At 40.9% G+C, this 11,830-nt stretch overlaps 1 protein-coding gene across 1 annotated transcript; it reads right to left on the bottom strand.

The window, feature by feature from the left end:
- Window positions 1-5,819: 5,819 nt before the first annotated feature.
- LOC139406917 (C1q and TNF related 13) lies at window positions 5,820-11,245 on the bottom strand. The gene is made up of 2 exons (XM_071150081.1): window positions 11,190-11,245; window positions 5,820-7,013 (listed from the first exon to the last, which is right to left on the bottom strand). The coding sequence occupies exons 1-2, from the start codon at window positions 11,218-11,220 to the stop codon at window positions 5,908-5,910; spliced, it is 1,137 nt and encodes a 378-aa protein (XP_071006182.1). The 5' UTR covers window positions 11,221-11,245; the 3' UTR covers window positions 5,820-5,907.
- Between the last annotated feature and the right edge of the window lie 585 nt (window positions 11,246-11,830).

Raw genomic sequence — 11,830 nt, 5'->3', positions numbered from 1 at the left:
GCGATTTATTCAACGTGAACGAGAGGAGAATGGCATTGACGTTTCTCTACAAGTAGGGAGAGTCAACATGTTTTTTCTACTTGCGCGGATGCTCACGCACGCACAGACATACATACATAGACATCAGAAACATGGACAACCACATCATATTTGGCTTATTGGACTAAATTGTTTTTGGTATTTTAGTTGTCACTGTATTAAGCATAGGGTATTTGATTATGTTGAAATGTTGAAGTTTAAATGGTGCTGGAATAGTGGCGGCAGCTTCTGTTTTCATTGCAACTTGCGGTAACTCTCTGTGGTTCTAGATCAAAAGTTGTTTAGTGGTCCAAAAAATGTCAGAAACATTAACTTGCTTGATCATGCTGTAGGGCATGTAACTGTTTGTTACATGCAATATGCTTTGTGTACTTCACCGGACATAGGTTGGCCTCGTTTTTGTGATGAAACAAAGGTGTGGTGGAATTTATTCTGCCACTGTGGCTTCTTATTGTCCCAGCCATTAGACCTATACAGTATATTACGGTTGCAAGGCACGTGAACAAACAGGTTATGAATCAAATCCAATTTTATTTGTCACATGCGCTGAATACAACTGGTGTAGCGTGTCGACCTTACTGTGAAATTCTTACTTACAAGCCCTAAACCAACAACGCAGTTTTAAGAAAATAGAGTTAAGAAAATATTTTTAAAACACAAAATAAATAAAGAAAAAGTAACACAATAAAATAACAATAGTGAGGCTATATACAGGGGGCACCGTGCCGAGTCAATGTGCGGTGATACAGGTTAGTCGAGGGAATTTGTACATGTTGGTAGGGGTAAAGTGACTATGCATAGATAATAAACGGTGAGTGGCAGCAGTGTAAAAAAGGGGGGTGTGGGGTGTCAATGCAACTAGTCTAGGTGGCCATTTGATTAATTGTTCAGCTGGCTTGTGGGTAGAAACTGTTAAGGAGCATTTTGGACCTAGACTTGGCGCTCCGGTACCACATGCCGTATAGTAGCAGAGAGAACAATCTATGACTTGGGTGACTGGAGTCTTTGACAATTTTTTGGGGCCTTCTTCTGACACCGCCTCAACTATAGGTCCTGGATGACAGGAAGCTTGGCCCAAGTGTTTTACTGGGCTGTTCGCACTACCCTCTGTATGTAGCACCTGCCCCGCCCGCACCTCTCTGATTGAGAGGTGTTGGGTTAAATGCGGAAGACACTTCAATTGAATGCATTCAGGTGTACAACTGACTAGACAACCCCCTTTCCCTTTCCTTACGGTCGGAAGCAGAGCAGTTGCCATACCAGGTGGTGATGCAACCGGTCAGGATGCTCTCGAGGGTGCAGCTGTAGAACTTTTTGAGGATCTGGGGACCCATACCGAATCTTTTCAGTCTCCTGAGTGGGAAACGAGGTTGTCATGCCCTCATGTGTTGGGACCATGAAAGTTTGTTTGTCATGTGGACACCAAGGAACTTGAAACTCCCGACTCGCTCTTTTCTTCATGCAGATGGGATTTGGGCCTTGTCTGGGAGAAACATTATATCCTTCGCGTCAGACTCATTAAAGAAAAAATCTTTGTCCAGTTTTAGGTGAGTAATCGCTGTTCTGATATCTAGAAGCTCTTTTCGGTCATAAGAGATGGTAGCATCAACATTATGTAGAAAATAAGTTATAAACAATGCATTAAAACACACAAAACAGCACAGTTGGTTAGGAGCCGGTAAAATGGCAGCCATCCCCATTCTTTCAATAATAGAGCAAACAACGTAATTATCACAGTACCCGTCAAAAGTTTGGACACTCTTACTCATTCAAGGGTTTTTCTTTATTTTTTACTATTTTCTACATTGTAGAATAATAGTGAAGACACAAAACTATGAAATAACACATATGGAATCATGTAGTAACCAAAAAAGTGTTAAACAAATCAAAATATATTTTATATTTCATATTCTTCAAAGTAGCCACCCTTTGCATTGATGACAGCATCGCACACTCTTGGCATTCTCTCAAACAGCTTCATCTGGAATCCTTTTCCAACAGTTTTGAAGGAGTTCCCACATATGCTGAGCACTTGTTGGCTGCTTTTCCTTCACTCTGCGGTCCAACTCATCCCAAACCATCTCATTTGGGTTGAGGTCGGGTGATTGTGGAAGCCAGGTCATCTGATGTAGCACTCCATCACTCTCCGTCTTGGTCAAATAGCCAGCCTGGAGGTGTGTTTTGTCTAAAATATATTTTGATTTATTTAACACTTTTCTGATTACTACAGGATTCCATATGTGTTATTTCATAGTTTTGATGTCTTCACTATTATTATACAATGTAGAAAATAGTTGTTTTTTTTAAGAAAAAAAAGAAGGAAAATCCTGGAATGAGTAGGTGTGTCCAAACTTCTGACTGATACTGTGTATATATTTTTTAAATTACCAGATCATTTCTGGAATTTAATGGATCCAATTCGGTTCAGATCTCAATTTTGGGATCCAGTAAGACCTCTACTCCAAATATATAGTATTTGTTATGTTTTTTTTCTCCCCGAGCCTCCTTGTTGCAGCCTTATGTCCACACCTGGGATGAAGAGGACAAAGTAAGTACTGCTAGCTGAATTCAGAACAAGCATTAGATGTTTGCTGTATGTCAAGCAAAGTTAGAAAGTGCTTTGCTAAAGTCTATGAGCCTTCAAGGAGTGCCTTCTCAAATTGAACAAACTGCATATGAAGTCAACTACTTAGGATCAACAATGATACTCTCCAAAAGAACACATATTTGTGACTCACTGACACTGGGTTAAAATGTCACGTTTCTGAGAATCTTGCAAGTTGGCCTTTAATAGGGTGTTTTCTGCTCAATGTACTGTGTGGGAGGTAGAATAATAAAAATATTGAATAACATAACTGTACATTTTTAATTTCTTATACAAGAGAAGTTTAAATCACACATTGATCAGTTTCAGCCATGACTTTTTGGATCCTATGGATGACCTTTGAATCATGGAACTGCTCCTTAAAGGAGAAGTCTACCCAAAAGTGATTCCATACATTGAAAATAGATCAGTGGGGTTTGCCCTCTCTCTCCTCTCTCTCCCTTTTATTTTAATTTGATTTCACCTTTATTTAACCAGTTAGGCCAGTTGAGAACAAGTTCTCATTTACAACTGTGACCTGGCCAAGATAAAGCAAAGAGGTGCGACAAAAACAACAACACAGAGCTACAAATGGGATAAACAAACGTAGTGCTGTACTGAAAAAGCTGCAAAAACGGTCACGTGGCGTTGCTGGATAGAGACCTGCTCTGCTCCGTTGCCAGCCTGATTCTTGAAGTTCAAGGTGTTCTTATTGCGTTATTACCATTGCACCATATAATGTAGACATACAGTACAGGCCTAGGTGCTCTACAGGATGGCATATGTGCCCTATGTATTTATGACGGGGCGGTGGACAATAGACATTGTGTCACCTTATATTGCAAAATAGAATATACAAAAAACACTGTGATATATAAACATAGGCTATATAGGGTTTTGAGCTAATGTCAAAACATAAAACCCACTAATATCCCCATTAATAAAGGTTTAAGAGAAGCAATCATTCATTAAAGTAAAGTTTAGCCACTTACTCATTAGACAACTGTCCATTTGTCCCAGCTGGAACAGTGGTGCGTCTCCAATTCGTTTTTGGAATACGGATAAATGTTTCAAGGACACCAGAGTTAATCTGGGCAGCAATATCCCTGTGGTCTCAAAAGCAAACTAACTGCTCTTTATCATAATTATGTTCCTCCATTTCTATAAGAATTGTAGTTACATAATCAAATGATCCGCAGCACAAACATTCCTCCTTCACAGCATTGGAGCGCAATTGCCACAATTACACCACCAGTCAGTCTGTGATGATCCTGAGGATGGTTGGGGCTGTGGTCCAGCTACTGCTGCGGCTTCGATGGCTATCACGGAACCCAAACCGGCTGCACGCGTGTGCCATCGTGCATAAATGTATTTTGTCCCCCCACACCAAACGCGATCACAACACGCAGTTTAAAATATCAAAACAAACTCTGAACCAATTACATTAATTTTGGGACAGGTCGGAAATAATTAAACATGTATGGCAATTTAGCTAGCTAGCTTGCACTTGCTAGCTAATTTGTCCTATTTAGCTTGCTTCCTGTTGCTAGCTAATTTGTCCTGGGATATAAACATTGAGTTGTTATTTTACCTGAAATCACAAGGTCCTCTACTCCGACAATTAATCCACACATAAAACAGTCAACCGAATCGTTTCTAGTCATCTCTCCTCCTTTCAGGCTTTTTCATCTTTGAACTTATATGGTGATTGGCATCTAAACTTTCATAGTATTACCACGACGACCGGCAAAACAGTTTGTCTTTCAATCACCCATGTGGGTATTACCAATTAGGAGATGGCACGTGGGTACCTGCTTCTATAAACCAATGAGGAGATGGGAGAAGCAGGACTTGCAGCGCAATCTGCGTCAGAAATAGGAATGACTTCTATTTTAGCCCTCGGCAACGCAGACGCTTGTTGGCGCGTGCGAGCAGTGTGGGTGCAATAATTGAATAACATGGATTTCTAAATTTATTTTGCAATGCTCGAGCACGCGACGTGTCCGGTCTGGTTAGCATGTAAAGCAGCAGCGGCCATCTGAAGCTCAATTTGCCTCAATTCTTCATCCGAATACTCAGGCTTGGTTCGAGGACACCATGGGCACCTGTCAAGAAGGGCATACAGTGCCATTTCTACTTAGCAGGGATTCCCCCAAGAGCGCACATGTGCTGTGGCAGTCGGCTACATAAAATAATTATGTAAAATAATCGCAAATGTTTTAGGTGGAAAAGTACACATTTCCTGACTCAAAACAAATAGCTGATTTGGCCATACGCCTTCAATAAAACAATGAATTTGTCCACACTTCGCGGATTTCTGAATCATGAATTAACTGGCAACAGAGCATAGCGAGGCCTGCATCCATCAATGTCACAAGTCAGTTGACCTACAGGGAGAGAGAGGGGGAGAGGGCAAACTCCACTGAACTAGTTTCAATGTATGGAATACACTTGGGAGTTTCTGGATTTTGGGTAAACTTCTCCTTTAATGAATATTCTTTCACTATGCATTCAGAATAGATCAAACATTCATAACTACATCACATTCAGGTTATCTAAGTCCATACAGTCATTCAGGCAAACTATGCAGTATTTACATAGTAGTCTACTCAATGCAATCACTACAAAAGTTAAATGATTAAATGGTTTTCTGAGTTTTGCTGAGTATTTGCAAACATATCTGCTCAGTAAGGATAAATAATTATGTCCCTAAGCAAGTCTGTATATATAAAGATTACCTAGGAAAGCTCTACTTATTGTAACCCATAGTTTTTGGTGAATGAGAGAAAAAAAACATGAGGTATCCAAAGAATCCTAATGATCCAGCATCATATACTAACATATAACCCATAACTTTGGTTTAAACGCAGCCAAAAACAAAACAGAAAATCACCCACTTATCCACAGACAATTTGGTAATAAAGAGAAACATTACATGATTATGTGTAATAATGTCATAAGCTTGTCGTTGTATCCAAAAAATGAACTCCCAGCCCCATCTTGTGGAATGATATAATACTATGAAATCAATAAATGTTCAACAAATGTGTATCTGTGTATAAGATGTGTATAATATATGTACATCTCTGCCCCATTGTTTAGAGGTTGCTACTGTTGTTGTTCCATCCACACCCGGAAGCTGACTACAGCGGTTCTAAACAAAGCCTATGAAGCATAGTGCAACTTAGCACTGACATTCAAACTTTCACAAATTAGATTTTGTAACCATAGCACCATGTACATTTTCTAGGAGGGTCCAGTGTGTTTTGAAGAACTTTGAGGCCTCAGAAGTGAGTTCTGTCCAGGTCCTGGCTGGTGGTGGTGGTGGGCTCAACGTCTGGGTAGACCAGGAAGCCTGAGAAGGTGGTGTAGCGTCCCTGGTTGCTGTAGACGGCGTAGCGCTCGTCCTGCTGGCTGTAGAGCCACACGTTGTCCCCCCTATGGAGCGACAGCAGCAAACTCTGGCTCTGCATCTCCCTCCTCCTGGACGTATCCTCGTTAAACACCATGGCCTGCACCTCGCCTTGGCCTGTCATCAGCTTGACTGACACTGCCCTGCGCGGGTGCTTCCCCACAGTGAAGGCAAAGTAGTAGGCACCAGGGTAGCGGCAGGTGAAGCGGCCCGACGTCTTGTTAAAGTGCCCTCCAATGTTGACGTACTCCACATCAAAGGTCAGAGGCTCCTTCTCCTGGTGCCCGCCACCATTCTCCCCCAGGACCGGGGATGTCCTGGCCAAGGAGAAGGCAGAGCGAGGCTCCACAGGGGCCTCAGCACTACCGCTCCAGCCGTACATGTGGTCTCCAGGAGGGGGACAGTTGGAGTTGGGGTAGGGCTGCCCTGACAGGGATAGGTGGTTGTTGAGATAGCCAGTGGTGGAGATGTCGGGGTACACCAGGTAACCGGTGAAGGTGATGTAAGGTCCAGCGTTGCTGTATAGAGCATATTGAGGACTGTCCTGCAGCATCAGCCACACTGTGTCCATGGCCCTCAGGCTGATCATGACACTTTGACTCTGGACCTTCCTCCCTTTCTTTTTGTAATCGTCATAGGCTATAGCCTGCACCTCCTGCCCATTCTTCACCAGTATGACAGACAACATCTTCTTGGGATATTTCCCCAACGTGAAGGACAAGTAATAGGCTCCAGGGATTCTGCAGCGGAAGTGGCCCGTGTCTGGGTTGAAATCACTCCCTGTGTTGACTAGGAGCTTGTTGAAGGTCACAGCGTTCTGAGTGCCTCCCAGGATGCTATTGGTCCGCGTGGCTGAAAAGGCGGAGCGGAGGCCAGTCATCACGGGAGCCACATGGAGGGGTGTGACCGACCCCAAGAAGTTGAAAATGCCCAGTAGACAGGCCATGCGCCAGGGATTGCTACATGGTGCCACCTCAACTAGGAGAGATAAACAACAGTGTAAAAATATCTCACTTTCTTCAAAAACAACCTACAACAGTTATATTTATATCCTGGCTGTTCTAGTCTGTGTTTGCTTCAGACAACTTTTGTCATTGTAACAATGTATCTTGGTTAATTTGTGTTTGTTTTTTTTATATATAAAAAAAGAAACAAAGCTACATTGTTACAATGACAAAAGTTGTCTGAAGCAAACACAAAATAGAACTGCCAGGGTATAAATATAACTGTTTTAGGTTGTTTTGAAGAAAATTTTGTTCATTTGAAAAGATAGATTTTCTAAAGGTTGTAGGATTTTGTGCAAAAAGTTTCCTTACTGCACAGCATTTCACACCTGTACAACGTAAACATTTTTCGTTTCATTTTTTCAATGTTAAAAAAGTTAAGGTTACCAGGACGAATCGAATATGGGCCAATGCAAGCAACCTGTGTGTTATGGGCTAAGATTGTGCAATGTGTCATTGTGTGATGGGCTGGCTGAAATACTATATGAGTGGGTTAGGATGTCTGGTTGAGCCCTGTCAGGACAGATCCCGCTCCTCAAATCAGATGCCCTGTGGAAGCAACAGCCCCTCTAATTCAGCTGGTATTGTCTGTTCTCTCTGTGCACTGAGAAAAAGTACTAGATTAGACCCTGGTTCATCTGTTCCTGTGTGCCCGGACAATGGAGCATTTGGAAGGGGGGAAAGGTGGGGCAGGGAAGGGATTTTTTTTAGTTCTATAAAGCCCTTCGAGATGATGGACAATTGGTCGACGAAAGATCACAGTGTGACCATGGGAGGGATAGGTTGGGGGTCAATTTGGGGAATGAGATCAATACTTTATCATTATGTTAAACATAATTTATATATGATATATCATGTATATATATATTTATATCCTGATTAGACTGTTATAAAACGCTCTGTTGAAATCTTGAAGTGAGTTGTCATTTCAGGTCCTAAGCAGGTATTTCACCAGCTTGCTATAATTAATTGATGTTCTCTTTTTGTGTTCTTTCTAACTTGTTGATAGAGCTCTGGTAAATTCATAGTGCAAGGTTGAAAAGGTGGGGAGTTCCCATCCCAGCTTGAATAAGTTATGGCTTCACTCATGAATTAAGCCTGTTTTATGGATCCTTTGGCATCCTCTAAAATAGTGGTTCCCAAACGTTTTATAGTCCCGTACCCCTATTCAACCTCCAGCTGCATACCCCCTCTAGCACCAGGGTCAGCGCACTCTCAAATGTTGTTTTTGCCATCATTATAAGCGTGCCAAACACACACACTATACAATACATTTATTAGACATAAGAATGAGTGTGAGTTTTTGTCTGAACACGGCTCGTGGGAAGTGACAAAGAGCTCTTATAGGACCAGGGCACAAATAATAATATACTAATAATCAATCATTTTGCTCTTTATTTAACCATCTTACATATAAAACCTTATTTGTTCATCGAAAATTGTGAATGACTCACCACAGGTTAGAAGGGTGTGCTTGAAAGGATGCACATAACTCTGCAATGTTGGGTTGCATTGGAGAGAGTCTCAGTCTTAAATTATTTTCCACACAGTCTGTGCCTGTATTTAGTTTTCATACTAGCGAGGGCCGAGAATCCACTCTCACATAGGTACGTGGTTGCAAAGAGCATCAGTGTCTTAACAGCGCGATTTGCCAAGGCAGGATACTCTGAGCGCAGCCCAATGCAGAAATCTGGCAGTGGCTTCTGATTAAATTCAATTTTCACAGAACTGCTTCTTGCAATTTCGATGAGGCTCTCTTGTTCAGATATCGGTAAGTGGACTGGAGGCAGGGCATGAAAGGGATAACGAATCCAGTTGTTTGTGTCATCCATTTCGGGGAAAGTACCTGCGTAATTGCTTCGCTATATCACATTCGACATTGTCGGTAAGCTTGAGTTCATTTACACACAAAAATATCATACAGTGATGGAATGCCCTGTGTGTTGTCCTTGTTAATGCAGACAGAGAAGAGCTCCAACTTCTTAATCATAACCTCAATTTTGCCCCGCACATTGAATATAGTCCCTGTAATCCTAAATTTAGATCATTCAAGCGAAATCATCATGCAAGGGGTCAGCCAAGTGAAAATTATGGTCAGTAAAGAAAACTTTAAGCTCGTCTCTCAATTTAAAAAAACGTGTCAATACTTTGCCCCTTGATAACCAGCGCACTTCTGTATGTTGTAAAAGCGTTACATGGTCGCTGCCCATATCTTTGCATAGTGTAGAAAATACATGAGAGTTCAGGGGCCTTGCTTTAACAAAGTTAACCATTTTCACTGTAGTGTCCAAAACGTCTTTCAAGCTGTCAGGCATTCCCTTGGTAGCAAGAACCTCTCAGTGGATGCTGCAGTGTACCCAAGTGGCGTCGAGAGCAACTGATTGCACACGCGTTACCACTCCACTATGTCTCCCTGTCATGGCTTTTGTGCCATCAGTACAGATACCAACATGAGCAGCAGCTACGTTTGGCTATATACAGACCGTTAGTGGAATTCCCGTGAGAGCGTAACGGTTAATGTGATTGAATGTTAACTACTTGACTAGGCTATCTGTATTTGACATTGTGTTGTTATTTCGCTGTTAAATTAGATTTTTGGTAGTGAAACGAGGCTACTCAGGCGAGAAAAAAACCTCACCCGAATATAAATGGATTGTTTGAAAATGTGAATCATTTTTGTACTTTTTGATTTGGCATACCCCCAATGGAATTGTGCATAACCCTGGGGGTACATGTACTCCAGTTTAGGAAGTTTAATTATATATATTTTTACCTTTATTTAACTAGGCAAGTCAGTTAAGAACTAATTATTATTTACAATGACGACCTACCGGGGAACAGTGGGTTAACTGCCTTGTTCAAAGGCAGAACAACAGATTTGTACCTTATCAGCTCAGGGATTCAATCCAGCAACCTTTCGGTTACTGGACCAATGCTCTAACCACTAGGCTACCTGCCGCCCCAGGAATGCCTGCTCTAAAACATGCCATTGGCATTAACTAACTGAGTATAGGAATATAAACAGTAAGCCTATCTCACTCAAGATAGGAACACAGAATAAATATATTTTTAAATGAGTTTCCTTAATTTTTTTCAAATATCAATATTTTACTTTAAATGACAAATTCTCCCAAAATACCAGAGATCCCAATCATATGATGTACAGCTGCTCTTGCACTAAATGAGTAGAAAACCGGCACCTAGTAAATAAAACATACTGTACATTAGCATCAGTAATTACAGGCTTATAACCAGAGATTTTTAACATGGTTATTTTCATATGTCTACCATTGTTGCTTGTAATGTTAATGCCTAAGCACTGTTATGAAAGCTGTGAGTTTCAATGTGTTAAACTATTTGAAAGCTATGCTGAGAGAACAGAACAGTGAGTTGGCAAAAGAGGCCATTTTTTATCAACTGCCATAATGTAAAACTCAAAATCCAGAAGTCAAACTTTGTTCTTCTAATTAACAATATGGAAACACTTAGCTCACAAAACCAGGACAGAAAAATACCAATACCAATTCTCACGAAATGTAATCCATAAAATGGTCGTTTGGAGGATTGTTGACAAATATTTGACATTTCTATCTAAAGGTACAATTATTGAAATCAAGAAACAGGTCATATTACAAAGCAAGCGGTAAAGCTTCCTATGACATGTATTTTTGCTTTGTAGTACCTACAGATTAAACTTTATGGAGTCTTACAGGAGTCCTGAGTAAGGCCAAAATGTCATAAATATGGCAACTTTGATAAATATTTTCTCAATTATGCTTTTAGATACAAATGTCAAATATATGTCAACAATCCTTCATCCAAAGGACTATTCTATGGTTTAATTTTCATAACAATCCCCAAAATAATGGTATTTTTTTGTCCTGGTTTCGTGAGGAATCACTAATTTTAAAATATGGCAATCAAAATAATATCATAACAATTCAAATTTGAAATGAGGTCATATTTAGTTAGGATTCTTACAGAGTTCAACAGCAACAATCCCATAGCTCTTACCTCTCACAAGCCTTCTCACAAAATCTAATAATTTCTGTATTGGAACACATGTAATTCTCAGCTCTACATCTTCAGCCTGTAATTGACCTGACAGCTTACGGCAGAGAAATACATCTCTATAGAGTGTGGGTCCTACCTGTTCTCATGTGCTGGTACAGAGTGTGCATGCCTGTAGTCAGCTGGTCACCTTCTCTCTAGTCAGCCTTCTCCCTAGTCAGCCTTTTCAATGGGACCCGTGGAGCTCCAAGAGGTGGAGCTCCACGGGTCCCATTATACAATGCTGATCCCTGCATCCTGATCTGGTCTGGTAGTTTATCATTGAGGGGAGGAAATACACAGGTTTGTTTAGTCTCATGGGGGAACAGGACAGCTAGTTCACTGTGTTCTGTTTATAATCCTTAAAAGCAACAAAAGCAAGTCCTTCAACATCTGCATTGCTTGCTGTTTGGGGTTTTAGGCTGGGTTTCTGTATAGCACTTTGTGACATCGGCTGATGTAAAAAGGGCTTTATAAATATATTTGATTGATTGATTGGTTGGTTGTAAATTATAGAGCACCACATGCACAATGCATTGGTCATATCATAGGTCTCTCAGAAATAGATGTACAAAATAATTGTGAAACCCATGTAGGCCAGACATTTTGAAAATTAAAATTAAATAATTTAGCCCTTTCGATTTCCCCCTTACCAAGAAATTATTAACATTTTGAAATTGATCAAGGGACAGTGTGCCTGTGTGATGGATCCAAAGCCTACCTATGTCTATTTCACAGCAA

The sequence above is a fragment of the Oncorhynchus clarkii genome, chromosome 1 (genome assembly GCF_045791955.1).
Source record: "Oncorhynchus clarkii lewisi isolate Uvic-CL-2024 chromosome 1, UVic_Ocla_1.0, whole genome shotgun sequence".
Taxonomy (NCBI): Eukaryota; Metazoa; Chordata; class Actinopteri; order Salmoniformes; family Salmonidae; genus Oncorhynchus; species Oncorhynchus clarkii.
The sequence above is the reverse complement of the archived record's forward strand: the minus strand, read 5'-3'. Positions and strand labels throughout refer to the sequence as shown.

Bases quoted from the DNA above. Each gene is read 5' to 3' on its own strand.
- LOC139406917 (XM_071150081.1), bottom strand. From the start codon at position 11,220: ATGCACACTCTGTACCAGCACATGAGAACAG. The intron at 7,014-11,189 runs GTAGGACCCACA...TATCTCTCCTAG, and splicing joins GTACCAGCACATGAGAACAG to TTGAGGTGGCACCATGTAGC.